The 17,671-nt window shown below is 40.6% G+C and overlaps 1 protein-coding gene across 10 annotated transcripts in view; it reads right to left on the bottom strand.

Annotated features, from left to right (window-relative positions):
- Positions 1–17,671, bottom strand: part of kif1b (kinesin family member 1B) — a 197,730-nt gene that overhangs the window by 105,002 nt on the left and 75,057 nt on the right. For 3 of the 10 annotated variants that reach the window (XM_078557785.1, XM_078557783.1, XM_078557787.1), the window contains exons 8-13: positions 17,151–17,228; positions 16,702–16,767; positions 14,819–14,894; positions 13,835–13,913; positions 12,674–12,816; positions 6,725–6,858 (exon numbers count right to left, since the gene is read on the bottom strand). In XM_078557785.1, coding sequence (XP_078413911.1) covers positions 6,725–6,858; positions 12,674–12,816; positions 13,835–13,913; positions 14,819–14,894; positions 16,702–16,767; positions 17,151–17,228 — 576 coding nt within the window. Of the gene's footprint in view, positions 1–6,724; positions 6,937–10,406; positions 10,449–12,673; positions 12,817–13,834; positions 13,914–14,818; positions 14,895–16,567; positions 16,586–16,701; positions 16,768–17,150; positions 17,229–17,671 lie in introns of all 10 variants that reach the window. The other 7 variants (XM_078557784.1, XM_078557778.1, XM_078557780.1 and 4 more) reach the window with 6 other exon arrangements.

A 17,671-nucleotide genomic window follows, 5' to 3' on the forward strand; every position in this document is an offset into this window, starting at 1 on the left:
TTGGTCATCAAGCATCTCCTGAATAGAAATACTTCCAAGAGAGGAAGTACTCCACTGTCAAATACCAATGATAAAAGCTGCCTTTCTCTCTTACGTTGAAATGAATATGAGCAGAAGCTTTGGCTGTATGACCAGGTCAACTGTAACACTTTGGGGAAGGAAGCGCCCATCTTAGATTGGCATCCCATCCACAAGTAAAAAGCTTCAGATTGTATCCAAAATAAGCAGGTTATCTTCACTGCTTTAACTCCCATAAAGCACAAAACCCAATCGGCTGAATCAGGAATCAAGGATTAATAATCAAGATTCTTAAGGGTCTCTCAGATGGTGGCCACGGTACCACATACCCCCAACTGGATCTACTTCAGCTGTAAGATTGGCTCAGAAGTGAATGGCCCTCGTGGTTCGATTCTTCTAATATTTCAAACAAAATAATTTGCTACCTAGTCTCCAAATTGTCATACCGTGAAAAGGACAACGTGTTTAATTACTGGCCAAAAATAGTGCAATTCTCAATGCAATAAACAACATAGCTGTCACTTTGATCTAAACAGTATTTTAGAAAATTCAAATGTGCCCTAACGAGACATTAAAAAGTACTTGAGGCTGCAGGTGGTGCGATGAGGAAAAGACAAAAATAAAACCCCAAATATACATCCCTTCAATTTGTATAATTGTATATCTGCAGGAAAAAACAAGGCATTTTGCGGGAAAAGAAATTCCCAAACAGCAGGAAAAGGGAAAGCAAATGCTCTGCAGCAGTTCAAAAAGGCGGCTCACCACCACCTTCTCAAGGGCAATTAGGGACGGGTAACAAGCGCTAGCCTGGCCAGCGAAGCCCACATCCCGTGAATGAATTTTTAAAAAGATGTTCTGGGGTAATGGTGGGTGGGTCGTCAAAGGGGTCACAGCCACTGGCAACGAGAAGAGTTTTGAGAAGATTTTACAAAGCAGGGGAGGAGGAAAGTAAGGCAGAGGGAAGGACAGTAGGTAAGGAGCACCAAAGGAAGGAAGACCCTGTGGCAGAGCAGAGCACACAGAGCAACAAGCAGTGGTTAAAACGTGGGGAGCAAAGTGCTCTTACATCAACAATGTGAGCAAATTTCGGGACTTCTTTGTGGGTGGGGATGCACGCCATGGCATTTTAAATGGAGCTATATCTAATGTCTAATGAAGAGTTGGCGAAAAGGCAGGAAAGTGGAGTTGAGGATTATCAGATCAGTCATGATCTCATTGAATGGTGGAGCAGACTCGATGGGCTGAATGGCTTACTTCTGCTCGTATGCCTTATGGTCTTATGGACTTATGGACTTGAGTGGTGGGAATACATTAAGAATGTTCAACAATGACTATGGGTATAGAACTGGGAAATGAGACTGACTGGATTGCTCTACAGAGGGCTGGCATGGGGTCGATGGGCTGAATGGCTTCCTTCTGTGCCATAATTACTCCATGACTCCAAGTCAAAGCTTGAGGTGACAAAGACCTGGACTAGGGATTTAGGGTTTCATTAGTACTGGAGATGCAATTAGGTGCCGAAATGGTTATCACATTACTGCCAACTTATTTAACTATATTATATTTAAATATCACAGAAAATTTATCTGAAGCATTGGATTTCAGATTCTCCCTTCTGATACTGTGCACTTAAACAATTCTATGCATGTCCCATTTGGCTGACCTTAGTTACAGATTGTGATGGCATATTGTCTATAAAGGAACTCATTAAGCGCATGTTTTATAATTTAATTCCTGTTGCATAAATCAGAAATTTAAATTTAGTGCATTATACATAACTGCAAAAATGCCCTGATGAGAAGACCATTAAAATCATAACTTTTTTTTATAAGTGGGCTTGTTATACTTCAATTTGTAAACATACAATAGTTTCCTTCTAATTATAAATTTACATCTACCTTGAAATGTTAGTTTCATCTTCCAGTAAAATGACATCATGCAGTGACAGGTTCACTATCAAGGGACTACAAGACATGGTCTCTCTAGTTGCTGTAGTAACCAGTATTGACGGCAGCATCATTAGAACACTACTCTTCCCATTGATGTGCAAAGTGCTTTAGTACTTTAATATGTCAGTGGGGGAGGGGCAGTAAACCACTTTCCACGATGCAGTAAAAGCGTTAGCACACACACACACACACACACACACACACACACACCACACACACACACACACACACGTGTCATCACCATTATGTAGGCAAACATGTCACCCAATCTGCACATTGTAGATTGCATAAATAGACAGACAAATGGCCAGTTTTGTTTTGGCAGTATTGTTTGAAGAATAAATGTTGGCCACGATAATCAACAGAACGCCCCTCAATTTACTCTAAATAGTACCACAGGCTCTTTTACGCCCCTTTGAATAGGCAGACGGGGCCCAAGTTTGGTGTCTCATCCAAAAGATGGCATCTCTAACAATGCAGCACTCCTTCTGTACTGAATAGTCAGCCTAGATTATGTGCTCAAGTATTTGGAGTGGACATAGAACCCATAATCTGATTCGGAGTGGAAAGTGCTACCACAGAGCCAAGCAGACACCGGACTGGAGAAGGAAAAATGTGCTAGGCCAATGTGTTTTTTGAAAACCTTGCCCCTCTCTTGTCGTTGACATTTGGCCGCTTCTTAGCTGGCCAGGCTGGAGACACATTCCAAGGCTTTTGCCGTTGCTGTTTGTAACTGGAAGTAATCTTTCTTTTCTTATGGGAGTTACTAAGCTTCCTCTGAGTGTCTCCTCGCCCAGGTCACTAGGGACAACTACTGCACACACGAGAGCAGCAGGAGCCCTACTCTGACTCAGTAAAGTCACCTTCACACGTCCATCAGAAACTGAAGGAAAATGTGTCAAGCCAGCATATACCAGTAATAACATAGTGCAACACAATTCTCCATATTCCCTCAACCAAATACTTATTACTTTAGTAATAAAAAGACTACAGTGACAGGGGGAGGCAAGTCCGTTAGTATTTCATCATTCTGTAAGCATGTCAGTCAATTGTTTCATATGGTCACACTTTGAGCTGTCAAACATTAAGGTATCTGTAATTACTCTTCAAGTGAACATTGAAAGTAACACAGCACAGTGATTCACTACTAAATACCTCTTTCAGCACTGTTCCCACTACAAGTTTTAGTCAAAAAAAGACATGGTCAGAGCTGTACAGAAAGAATGTGGTTAACAGCTAGGGATTTCACAAAAACAGTGTGTATTTAGTTGTTAAAAGTGCATTTCTTCGACGTGACCGTCTCCAAATTCCAGCAGTGAGCACTCAAGTTGAAATCAAAATGATAAATGTGTGAATGACCATTTATTGGCTAGTAGAGATGCATTCCTAGAACTAATCTGAAGGTCCATTAAGGTTTCAAAGAACTATGAACTCCCTAAAGGGTAAGGATAGTCACTAACCAGTGATGTCTGTCAGGTATTCTTTCATTAGATGCAACTATGAGTTATGAGTCCTTTACATTAATGAAAAGTCAGTGAAAAACGCCAGTACAATTTATTTTACAGAATTCCTCTTCAGTTAAGTAGATCCTTGTCAGGTCATTCGTTCAGAAGTATGACAGTTCCCTGCTTAGTTTCTACTGCAGCATTTCCTATGCTTCAATCTACCCCTCTACTATTACTAGTTACTATTCTACGCTCCACTCATATCATGCAGCACACCCAAGTGACTTTTCCTGGGCACCTGTGTTTGACCTGGCTTTTGGGCAACAAGTATAGAGATGAATCTTCTTTCATTGCAGAGAATTGTGTAGTCCTTGCTTTGCACCTCTCTACATAGTCAAAGTCCAGTATCTACTATACTGAGAGGCACTGGCTTAAAGCAATATAATTTGTCCTGCCCAAAAATTTTGACTATTTTCATTTTTGGATTACTAACCTCTGGAGTAATTGGGTACGTTCTTCCAAATTTTAAACATCGATGAACATTGATTTACTTAAAAATTCTACATTACCTTCCTCAGTGGTAACAAGGGTCATCTTGGGCATAGAGTGAAATATACAAGGTGCCTTCTTTCGTTCCCTCCCCCACCCCAGATCTAGTTGCCATCCCACAAGTAGCAGCCCTGCTGACAACTGGCCAAAATTGGCCCTCATTCTGCTCAAATAATCTGGCAGCAGCAAATAATTTTTGCCCAAGCTCTGTTCTGCTAAATGTTTGGATAACCTTTCAACATTTTTTGCAATGTTATTTTTACCATCCACTTTAACAGCTAAAGGAACAAAATGGGCCCTGCACAAATAAACGACCAGGTGAAATATCAGGTACTCCCAATAGTTCTTTAATGTTAAGTAACATAATATTCCCCCTCCCCTTATCTCAATAACTACTGAAACATATTTGCCTTTCAGTGTTTATAACAATCCTAACTATGTCAGCTATGTGGACTCCGCAAACCTTTATATCAACAATGGCTTTGGCAACTTCAAAATTTAGCCAATTTTCCAGCCACATTCTCCCATTCACATTCCAATGCATTCTCCTATTTCTTATATTAAAAAAAGGGAAAGAGGAGACCATTCAGCTCCTCGGGCCTGCACCACCATCCAGCAAGGTCATGGCTGATATTTCAGATCAACTCCACCTTCCTACCCTATCCCCACACTCCTAAGATTCCCTTAGTGCCCAAAAATCTATCAGTCTCTGTCTTGAACATAGTCAACACCCAAGCAGCCACAGCCCTCTGGGGTAGGGTATCTCAAAGATTCACAACCCTCAGGGAGAAGAAATTTCTCATCGCAGTCCCAAATGGCCCAGTCCTCACCCCTGAGACTGAGTCCTATCCTGGACTCTCCAGCCAGGGAAAACAGCCTCAGATTTTGCTTACCTGGGTCTATCTAATGCTTTCCTGTAGCCATAATATGCATTTTCTCCTGGTTAAATTGCTGCCTCAAGTAGCATCAAATGCAGATTATACAGTATTGTGTATTGGAGCACCAAAAAAATCAACCGAAACAAATCATCAGCGCTGCAGTGTTTATGACTGCAAGTTAACATTATGGCATGCTGCCCAATGTGGTCTGTGTGGCAATGTTGTGGGGGAAAAAAATGGTTTTAACAGAGAGAAAAAAAAAACAAGGGCACAGAACGTAAGAACCTAAGAAATAGGAGGAGTAGGCCATTCAGCCCTTGGAGCCCGCTCCACCAATCAATGAGATCATGGCTGATGGTCTACTTCAACACCATTTTCCTGCACTACCCCCGTATCCCTTGATGCTTTTATTATGTAGAAATCTATCAATCTCAGCCTCAAACATACTCAGCGGCTGAGCCTCCACAGCCCGGCGGGGTAGAGAATTCCAAAGATTCACCACCCTCTAAGTAAAGAAATTCCTCCTCATCTCAGTCCTAAATGGCCTGCCCCTTATTCTGAGACTGTGTCCCCTGGTTCTAGACCCTCCCCCACCCCAGCCAGGGGATTGGGGACAAGAGGAACTTCAAGGGCTTTTAGTACAGTAAACTATAGAAGCAGAAAAGCAACAAATCCCACATATATAGAATCATAGGAAGATTACACCACAGAAGGAAGCTACTTGGCCCATTGCGTCCACGCTGGTTCTCTGCAAGAAGAACTCACCTTGTCCCACTCTACCGTCTTTTCCCAGTAGTCCTGCAAGCTTCTCCTCAAATTATCCAATTCCCTTTGAAAGTCAAGGTAGAACCTGCCTCCTCCCTCCATCATGGAGTGCAATTCAGATCCTAACCACTTGCTGCGTTAAAAAGTTTTTCCTCATGTTACCGCTGCGGTTTGCCAATAAGTGTCCGCTAGTTCTCAACCTTTCTGACAATGGGAATAGTTTCTCCCTACCTACTATAGAACCATAGAAAAGCTACGGAGTAGAAAGAGGCCATTCAGCCCATCATTTCTGCAGCAGCAGCAAAAAAAAAAGGATAAAAGAAAAAATCAGCCGCTCATCTTAATCAAACTTCCTAGCACCTGGTCCATAGCCTTGCAGGTTACAACACTTCAGGTGCAGATCCAGGTACCTTTTAAATTGAGTTGAGCATTTCAGTCTCAACCACCCAATTTAGGCTGTGAATTCCAGATGTCCACCACCCTCAGGGGGAAAAAGTTTTCCTTCACGTCCCCTTTAATCCATCTACCAATCATTTTAACTCTATGTCCCCTGGTAATTGACCCCTCAGCTAGGGGAAAACAGGTTTTTCCTGTCTCCCTTATCTCGGCCCCTCAATTTTGTACACCCCTCAATTAGGTCACCCCCTCAGCCTCCTCCAGACTCCAAGGGTTAAATTAAGAAGTGGGGTTATGCAAATTAGGGCTGTATTCCCTGGAATCTAGTAGACGAAGGGGTGATTTGAGTGTAGTTTTCAAGATATGAAGGGGAACAGATAGGGTATATTTTTATCAACCAAAGGTGTTAAGGGGTACGGGACAAAGGTGGGTTACATGTAGTTAGGTCGCAGAGCAGTTACAATCTTACTGAACGGCAGCAGACAGGTCAAGGGGCTAAACAGTCTCCTCCTATGAAAACTGTTATAATATGAAATGTGTTCAAATGTAGTGAGCTCCACATCAAAATTGCATATTACCACTTTCTAGTGTCCAAAACTCAACATAAAAATGTTTTTCATCCTAACTAATGCAAATTAAATTTCAGGCTGGATGAAATTTTGGAAGTATCTCAAAGCAAATAGCAAGGTTAAAGCACAGTAACGTCCAATAAAGCACAACATACCTTTAAGCGTTCAATGGCCTCTTCACCACCTGGAGTTGACATGATTCTCTCTTGCAGGCTGGTCACTGACTGAATGCCTGCCTGGCTGCTCAACGAAGATGAGGACGGGGAAGCTGTCAGTGAACCCACGGGTGCTGTGGAGAAATGGCCAGGCCTTTGATTTCCTGAAGCTAGTTTGTACTTATGCTTACTGTTCTGTATCTCTTTCAAATCTGAGTAAGAGGGGGAGCGGACCGAGGGAAAAGGGAGGAAAAAAAAAAAGAGAAAGAGAAAGAGGAAAGGAAAGACATAAGACACACGAGACAGGGTTATGGAAATGGACATGCACACTAGATGGTAGTTCTAAAACAGTGCATTCCAGTTTTGATAAGAGTAATAGCAAACAGAAGAAACAAGAATCGTGTATATATGTGCATGGTAATAAATACAGAAATTGTAAAGTCCTTGAGCAAACTTAAACTGTAGCAACTTTGGATGTACACGTGACAAGACGCAAACTGCAAGCAGCATATGAAAGTGTAACTCAGAAAGTTCAAACGTAAAACAGTTCAAATTTCTAAGCCTTCAACACAGCTACCATCTTTTGTGGTACATTGTTCAATCCAATCCTCTGAATGTTGAAACTATTCTCCTGCTGCTGCTGGGTGATTTCATGGACATTTTTTTTTTAAATTATTATTCTTTCCTAATGCCATTTACAGTTTATTTCTCACACGGACAAAGTTATTACAGTTTAACGTTGCACAAGGAATTTATAAACACCCTGTATTAAATGTGTGTGTCACACATACATATAAGCATACATAATGTGAACTAACTTTGCTGTAATTCATGCAAGTGCATATTCAATTTAGCAGATTCTGTTCATTGAATGTGCAGAGGTGAACCAGAGGAGGTGTTTCCTATGATACTTAGCCACTCACGTTGTACTGTCTACAACAAGTAAACTCAAGGATGCATAGGGCTTTTTCTTGGTCAAACGATGGAGCCCCGATAAGACTTTAAAACCACCATCAGTGTAGTATTAGCAACAATAAGGAAACAGAGTAGCAGATCTGGTTACGTTAATATCTGATAAAGGGACTGGCAAAGCAGCTAGCTACAGCAGAGGAAATTACACATGCACTTACAACACAGACACTTCTCTCTTGCACACAAAGCTTATAAAAAGATTGTTATGTTGAAAATAGCAAACACATTAGCTGAAACAGACAAGTACATTGATATCATTATATGGTTGGCATCAAATCATTCTACAATGTACGCAAACATGGAAAATGCCTATTTGTTTTATTGTATGGGCCATCAGTGTGGAAGGTGGCCTCAGAACAGATAATACGGATGTAGTGATTAGGCTGAGATCATTAATATTTCCTTCGCTATCGACTGTATATTCTTGTAAAACTAGTTTTTGTTGCAAGTGCTCTGGGTCTGTGATGTGCCAGATGAACTGAAAATCTCTCCACTGATGCCCTGGATCCTCCATCTTTCTAACATCAAGTTGGAATGGGAGGAAGAATGTGTAATATTTGCCAAATACACATGCATTCCACTAATTTTTGAAAACAGAAACTTAGGCATCACCGACATGTGTCAAACAATCTGAAATTGGTGGTGGTTTGCAATTGTAAGCCATTTGTAATTCTTTAAATACATTTAATTAACATATTGGATTGATTCAAAGTACAGCTGAAATAGAAAATTATGAAGGTTCTGTACTTTAGTTGGCACAGTTAATTCCATTCCTACTCCCTGCTGACTGTTCAACATAACTTGACAAAAAAGAGGTACAAACAGACAAATCAGTACGAGTACTAGAGTCATAGAGGTCTACAGCACAGAAAAAGGCCCTTCGGCCCATTGAGTCTGCACCAGTCAAACAAGTACCTAACTATTCTAATCCCATTTTCCAGCGCTAGGCGCAGAGCCTTGTATGCCATGGCATCACAAGTGCACATCCAAATACTACTTAGATGTTATGAGGGTTTCTACCTCTACCACCCTTTCAGGCAGTGAGTTCCAGATTCCCCTACTACTTGGGATTAAAACTACCACAGCACTGAGCAGTTAGTTATATGTTAAAAGGAATGCAAGTTCAATAGACAAGGTAGTAAGTAGGCACTTTCTGCTCATTTGGCTGCCCAATATTGCATTCAATCTCTTCTGTCTTCCACCTTATCACAGGCTACCCTTTTGTTCTCTCCTCCCCGCTTTCACTTGTTTAAAATCTATTACATTTCTAACTTTTCCCAGGTCTGATAAAAGGTCATCGACCTGAAAGGTTAACTCTGTTTCTCTCTCCAAACATGTTGCCAGACTCGCTGAGTATTGCCAGCATTCTCTGTTTTTATTTCAGATTTCCAGCATCCGCAATTTTTTTTGTTTTTTGTGGTTCTCACGCCAATTTGGCTACTTCTGTGAAGTTATGATAAATTCTCAACCACCCGTAAGAATGGAATTAACTATGCCTGATCAGCAGAACACTTTAGCTGACCAGGCTGCCTCGAATTGTGTGGCAGAAATTTACTTGTTCGTCACTATTTTATCTGCTGAAAAGTTTAAACATAAACGGTAAAAATGCTTGGCCAAATTTTATTTTAAAACAAAAAACAGAAAGCGGTGGAAAAACTCTGCAGGTCTAGCAGTATCTGTGGAGAGAGAAACAGAGTCAACGTTTTGAGTCCAATATGACTTCAGCTTTGGAGCTGAAAAGAGGCAGGAACGTGATGGGTTTTAATGCTGTCGAGAAAGGGAGAAGGGCAAGTGGGGCAAAAGAAAAAAGGTCAGGGGTAGGCTAGAGGGTGGGGGAGATTAAACGACAAAGATGTCATGGAACAAAAGGCGAAGTGAGTAATAATAATAGTATTAAAGAAACAAAGCATTGGTCCAGAGTAGGTGCGAATAACAGAATAAAGGTCAGTGCTGTCTGAAAGCAAAATGCTTATTTTGCCGAAGGGTCATGAGGACTCGAAACGTCGACTCTTTTCTTCTCTGCCGATGCTGCCAGACCTGCTGAGTTTTTCCAGGTAATTCTGTTTTTGTTTTGCTTATTTTAATTATTATTTTAAAATATTGTTTATGTACCAGAAAACAGAGCAAATGCTTCCAAAAATCCTTCGGCTTATCCAGAACTCAGGGTACACATACTATTCCAGGCCATGACTTTCAGGCACATGTATGCTGCATTTTCAGGGCAGTTTCATGACATGTCTGGAGTTACTTGTGAAATATGTGCTCCACAGAGTTATTGTAGTCTGATGTGATGCCATTCATTTCTTAAATCAAATAGTAAATCAAGTGACCTGCGAAAAGATAACTAAAAGCTAAAAAGAAATCGGGGTGGGGGTGCAGTTGGAAGCTGAAAAGATGCTCCCTGAAAGTTAACGTAGCAACTTAGTAACCCACAGCAGATACGTACACTCATGTCTGCGCCACTCACCCACGCACAAAAGCAAACTTGCAAGCACACATATATTAGAACACATTTCCAACCATCCCATTTATTCCAGATACTGGCACAGAACACGCAAGTAGGACAACACCGGCAGTCTTCAGAAAATCTATCTGAGGTTCCCCTGCAAGCGACACCACTGATTTGATCATGCAAAGCTTGGGGTGAAGCAGGGCTGATTTAAAGCAGATTTGCAGGAGAATTAGAAAGTACCGACACACGTATACACACATTTGATTCCACTTCCAGAGTAATCATCAGTCATTGGTTCAACTGGAGGGGTGCAGGAGGAGAACGAGAAGGGTCAAAGATCATTCTGAAAACTCAGGCATACTCGTTTTCAGTTGAACATTAGGCTTGCAAAACACTTCACCAAAGTTTAAAAAGGTGCAGTATCCCTTCATTCTGAGTTGCACTGAATTAGGCCAAAAATAAATCACTAAAAACTTCCATAAAATGCAACTCCTACATGGATCATAATATTGATCATGTGGATTTGCGCTAGATTTTCAGCGACCTCCCACATTCCAAAATGGCATTAGATTTACATCAACAGGTTGGACGCAATTCCTTAATAAAAGGGATACTGAAGCTTTAGATTTAAATGTTCACATTAAAGTACAAAACATTCACACAGTAAGGAATGGCTGTATTCTCATAGTTGTATGCATGAAATTATCATTCAGATCTTTTAACTCCTCAAACTTTCTTACCATCACAATCGCAAACAAAAGCAATTTTTAAGGAATGGGAATCAGAGATATTTTCTTTCAAAATGCCTGCATTATAAAACTATATTACACAAAAGTAGAAACTGAGAATATCTGAGAGTAGGATATGGATGATCGTTAAGGGCCAATGTTAAAATTCATATGCGAAGTTACAAGTCATTAGTGACATAACCATACGCCAAGCGCTAGTAGACAAAATGCTACTGTCAGTGGATTTTTGCTACATCTCAGTTTTTTTTAAGGTCACCGAGAGAACGTTGTTACATCAGGTGGAATTCAGTTGTGTGTTAGTATTGGGTTAATGTGCCAGCGAGCGCAGGATTGACTCCTGTGCTCAGCAGTGCATCATCTTTGCTGGGTTATTGAAGATTAATCTTTCATTTCTTCAAACATAGTTTCAGTTCCTCAAGCAGATATTTGCCGGTTTTGCCAGGCTTATTGCGACAAGCATCACAAGGAGAGTTGCCTTAGAGGGCAGACAAATGAATCCCCCATAAAACAATACAGTGCAGTCCTTGCTGGACATTTATTCCCCCATCCCCCCCTAATTTGGAAACTAGTCAACCCATCATGTTATCTGGCTGCCCCCGGGACAGAAATCATGTCGGGCAGCAATTTTTAAGTCCATAAGGCAGTGCAGGAAGAGATACCTTAAAAATAGGTGCACATTATGGAAAAGATATGCCACATAATTAATTTCAGGTGGTATGACAAACATATTAAATACAAACAGCCAATGAAGCAATGCAGTCTAAACTCCTGAATATATAAAATTTCATCTGCAGTTTTTGCCTGCAAACACATCTAATTCATCTCTAGTAACTCCCCATTAAATTGCAGTGAAACACACATCTAGAAAGGTGAAGGCAAATGCTTCACTAAAGTCCCACTGTGTCTTCCTTTTATTACAGCAGTGTGCCACGCCGAGCTACTGATGGGTTTTCAACAGAAGGCGAGGAGGAGGCAGATTCATGCTATGGAGTCCTGCTCAATATGGAGGAGTGTGTTTGAACAGCCTTATCCTTCTCCTCTTCGGCGGATATTACTACATATCAAGTTACTGTGTAGCTCTGTCTGTACAATTTGTTCAGAGAAGCCCATACTAAAAGTAACCATGCTGATCTTAGGAGGAAGATCTTTATGGTCACGTTACATGGTTAAGCCTTCCTGATAAAGCTACTTGGAAACTGCAAGTGGTCAGTATTACAAAAATTAAGGATTGCTGCATGTACATTTTAACTCTGAATATATATCTTAAACTGTTCACGTTGCAATGCTCTCCAGATGATGACAGACAATTAGTGGCATTACTTATGCCAAGCAGACACAAGGGCTAAACAAACATTTTAGTTGAATTTCACCTTTGTTACTACATGAAGGTGAAAATGAAATGGTTTCCTGCAAGTGGTAGGGAACTATTTAAGGTTCTTGAATTTGATTGGCGATGCTATTGCTTAGGATTACACGTGGCCTCATTAATTCACACTGTCATTCTCACACACAAAAAAATAGGAGATTATTATTTGGATTATCCCTTAGATCTTACATAGCCATCACTGAAAGGATTTCTGTACTAACAGTGAGACTAAATGGCAACCTGGTAAGGAGCGTAGAAGAATGGTGGTAATTTGAATAAGATTCTTTTTTTCTCCCCGGATATATGGGAGGGTTTCACTGCCCTAAGCAATCCTCATGTCCACAGCAGCAGATGCTCTTTAATTATTGAGGATCTCTTAAAACGTTACACTTAGTGTTTAATCCACTTACTGTCTAAGATATCTCCCAGACCCTGAGAACACAGCAAGTCCTTCAATCTTGTGACTTCGTCCTTCAATTCCCGGATAAGTTTTGCATTTGGATCTTCATTAATCACCGCGTTGCATTTGATCTGCTTTGCACGATCTGCATACCTACAAAATAAAAATGCCGATGAGATTGAAAATTACAACAGAAAAAGAGAACATAAACTCGTCAAAGAAAGAGCTAGTGTCAAGGCTTGCCAACGTCACACCCATGACCAAACCATGAGTTTCATCACATCCTTCCCACCTCCTCGAAAAATTAAATGGTGATCAATGACTCGCTCAATGGGTGACGAAAGGATTAAGTAGAAAATTAAAACTTTGGGTGAAGCTCCATATGAACGTACGTCAGCGCACAAAATTGCACAGCCCAACCAGGGAAAGATTTTTTTTTGTGTGGGTGTTGCTGGCAAGGCCAGCATTTATTGCCCATCCCTAATTGCTGCTGAAAAAGGTGGGGGTGAGCCACCTTCTTGAAGCCCTGTAACCTGTGTGGTGAAGAGACTCCCACAGTGCTGTTGAGAGGGAGTTCCAGAATTTTGACCCAGCGACAATGCAGCAACAGCGATATATTTCCAAGCCAGGATGGTGTTTGACTCGGCGGTAGCAGTGGTGCTCCCACGAGTCAGCTGCCCTTGTACTCCTAAGTCGCTAGGTCGCAGGTTTGGGAGATTCTATTGAAGACGCCTTAGTGAATTGCTGTAGTGCATCTTGCAGATGGTACACACTGCAGCCACGTTGCACGGGTGGTGGAGGGAGTGAATCTTTAATCTGGGTGGTCAGGTAAAAGCCCTCAAATGCTCAAATCAGACACTCTGAAATTCATTAGCGCTGTGTTAAAATATGGAAAAGGCATTGTTACAAAATTCTGTAGATTTAAAGTTAGGCTCTCACTTCAATTTTTAAACCCCAAAGCTTATATTAATTAATTTTTTTTTTTTTAAAAATCAAAACAAGAGCTGCTGCCAGGTAAATATTGCTTTTAGTGAATTTGGCCTCCTCAGGAAGTCAAATTTACTGCTGCAGAGATACAAATTAATTTGTTTCTGGCAGAGTCATCACAATTATAGCCTGCTAAACTTGAAGGGTAGAATTAGTACCGCAAGATGCTTAAAAACAGAAATACCTTAAAGTGCTGAGAGTTTCATCATAGTTTATGTCAGCTGGACTGAGAGCAGCGACCATAGCAGTTCGCGAGTTTCCACCTAAGAGAAACATGTCACAATCAGCATCTATAAACCTACACTGCTAAAATTAGTAGCATTAACAAGTTAACAGGTTACATTGAAACATATAACACTCTGACAGGGATGGACAGACTGGATGCAGGGATGTGGGGTGTCTAGAACAAGGGGTCACAGTCTCAGGATACGGGGGTAGGCCATTTAGGACTGAGATCAGGAGAAACTTCTTCACTCAGAGGTTGATGAATTCTCTACTGCAGAAGGCTGTGGAGGCCAAGTCACTGAATAAATATTTAAAGAAAGAAATAGATAGATATCCACACTCTAAAGGCATCAAGGGGTATGGGGAGAGAGCAGGAGTACGGCATTGAGATAGAGGATCAGCTGTGATCATACTGAATGGCGGAGCAGGCTCGAAGGGCCGAATGACCTGCTCCTGCTTCTGTTTTTCTGCAAATCTACTTTATCTCAAAGTCTTTAACTGGGATTTGAACTCGAGACTTCCTGATTTAGAGGCACAAGTGTTTAGTCTGTTGTGTTCTTGTGACATACCAAAATAATAAAATTGCAACTTAAATTTCATACTGAGTGCAGGATTTGAACAAAGAACCTTTTCCACTGCATTTTATACCAAGAACCACCATTTGGTTTCCTTGGCTGTGGAAGTGAATAATAAAGACCATCAGGTTATAGTTTAGTCTATAAACACTAGACAAATTTACTGACGAGTAAACAGATAAATTATGAAGATTCATGGTAATTATATATTCCCAACTGTACCTCCTCAGCATACAGAAAATAACCTGTATCAAATAGCCTATTCCATTCATTTTGATGATTAATCATAACCCTGTTCACTCCCTGACCACCAAGACAGATTGTACCAGGCGGGTGGACAAATACTTTATTTTGATTGGTCACCTTACCTAGATTCTCCCTTAGAAGCCATGTCAGAACAGAGTCTCTGTAGGGAATGAAGTCGGACTTCTTTTTCTTCTTGCTCTGTTCAACACATGTAAAAGGGATATTCAAATTATAACCCAAATGCCATTGACCATCTCGGGTCTTTCTTTACCTAAAGCTGGATTTTTGTTAATTCCAATCAGCGTCTATTTCCAAATATTGCCAATTGCTTCACTAATAAAGAGAGAGTGCTCCAGAGCTAAATCTATAATATATGAATGGCTAAAAGTCAAATTGTGCCAGAACCAAAGCATTTCCATTCCCCATTAAAGATGGTAAGATTTTCAATTCTCGTGTGCTCCCAAACAACTTGCACTCACTGACTAGCCAGAGTTAAGTTGCTTTTCACCTTTAACTAAGGTAGATTTGTTGGCTGGTAAATGGTGCCTTCGCTTTTGCACTGATTATTTTTACTGCTTTCGATCTTTGGTGGTTTCATAACTTGCCCACAGCTTCCCCACCACCAACCCCCACCCCTACCTTACCTACTTCAAATGCATAAATGTAAGGCACTCCCTTTCAAATCTCTGGTTAAATTCATGTAAAGGGCTGACCACAAACATTAATACGAGGAAGCTCAGGCGAAGCTGCCTCGCGTTACTCTTGATATTACACAACTTAAAAAGGGAAATGCGGCAATTGGTAAATAGAGATTCAACTGTTTCCAAAAGGCAGAGGAAGGATCAGAAGAGAACTCTGAACTATGGCCACGACTCAAATGGAAGGCTGAGTTAATCCTGAAAAGCATCAGTTTTCTAAATACTGCTTCCTGCTCATTGCTACTTTCATAGGTTTTTTGTTTCGTTTTTTCGGAATAGGAGCGTCTCCGAAGCTACCAAGGGCCACGCTCCAAACACCGAACCAGTTTTCAAATGTCACGAGAAAATCAGGAACTCAAAAGGCTCAGCAGGGATAAGCATAAGAAGCATGACATCAGTTCCTTAAACTGGCAGTTGGCCCTCAACCTACGTAACATTCATTCTGCCAACTTCCAAAACCCTGCTGTAACCTGTGACATGTTTTCACCACAGCTACAAAGTGCAACCTGTTTACTGCAGAGGAAGGGACCAGAGAAAGAGCCAATAGCTGCACAGGGCCACCACTTTACAGTGACTGAAAAAAGTTAAACGGCATTGTAATACATGAAAGATAAAACGGTGATGAACAGATGAGAGGGGATGGAAATCAGTTTCGCCTGCAAAGATCAGCAGCATCTTTAGTCACCGTGATGAAGGGCAACTTGTATCAAGCTTCAACAACAATGTTAGCCAAGTATTAAAAATAAATGTGCAGTTCCAGCTCAACATTTAATCCACATTCTTGAATTCATCTTCAATGAACAGCAAACCTTTAGTCAAAAGGTTAAGTTTTTGCCAGCCAAATGTGCATACAGTTCTAAATAGCTAAATGGATGTATTAGTGAGGTCTATATCGTGCCTTAGTACTTCAGAACCAAAAACAGACAGAACGACTGTCACACCATTAAAAAAACATCTCCTCAGTAATTTAAAAAAGCAGACACTTATTAATTCCACCAATTATATATGCGACATTTCTATCTTGTGCTGTTTCTGAAGCAAGCAAGCAATGTGTATCCAGTGAAGGAAGTATACTACACGACACAGAGTTTCCAATGGAGGTTCTTTTTAGACTCTTTTTTGATGAAACAAAGATTAGGTAAGCACATAATAGGATTATAGTCTGAACATTACCTTACTGGGGGCATTATCCTGCAATGGCAGCACAATTTAAAAAGACAAAAAAAAGTTATAGTAAAACAGCCCTTATCCGTCTTAAAATTTGTTACAACAAAATTGAGACAATACAGATTTAGTCACAAACTCACCACTTCCGCAAGGGCAGAGATGACTTTTCCTAACGTTGTGAGTGATTTGTTGATATTCGCTCCTTCCTGAAAGTGAAGAAGTCATAAATCAAAATTGTTTTGGGTCAATATATTGAATTTGTGTCAAGAATTAAACCAGAGCTTCATTCCTTCTGTAGAGTTCAAGGTGCTTTGATTTTTTTTTTTTCATCAAAGTCTTGGTGGACCCACAAATAAGCTCCCCATGACAATTAAATATTTATAACACAATGCTACATTTTAGATCCCGTTAACAAGTCTCCCAAAATACAATGTACTGAGAATTTAAACAAAACTATTGTCAGTCAGTGGAAAACATGAGCATGCACATGCTCACATCAAGCGTACTATTGGAGATTACATAAAGATTCACTGTACTCAATTAGCAGAGCTAAAGGAATGTAGACAAGAAATCTGCCATTCACTTTTACCTTTAATCTTGTTCCTTTAGCCCCAGTGGAGTCAGCTCGTTCACTACCAGCCAGGTCAACGAGGCTAATTTTGCTTACCTAATCGAGGAGGAAATATGAACATCCATCAAACTTCCGTTGGCTTTCAAAATCTGGATAACTGGCCTTACATTTAAAAAGAATAAAATCAGCTTCAAATTCAACCAAACCATCAAGCGATGTTACAGGTAGAGGTGTGGGTGGGGGGCAGGGGCGAGGAGGTGAAACAAAAATGATTACCGAGTGGAATGAACATCGTTTTTACTCAACTTGAGTGAGTAAACCAATGACCTCTCCGCAGGGATAAGGGATAATTTTCCAAGTCATTCCTGTGCAAACTTACTGCACCCTCAAACTGCGCAGGGTATTGGAAAACTGGCAAGTACTTACAAATGAATGGTTGCTCCATGCCCTTAGCATTAAATATCCAAGGCATCAAACGGCTAAACATCAACTTTTACAAAAAGATTCAAACTTGTTTTATTTTTTATTAACATCACTAC

The sequence above is a fragment of the Cetorhinus maximus genome, chromosome 15 (assembly GCF_964194155.1).
Source record: "Cetorhinus maximus chromosome 15, sCetMax3.hap1.1, whole genome shotgun sequence".
Classification (NCBI taxonomy): Eukaryota; Metazoa; Chordata; class Chondrichthyes; order Lamniformes; family Cetorhinidae; genus Cetorhinus; species Cetorhinus maximus.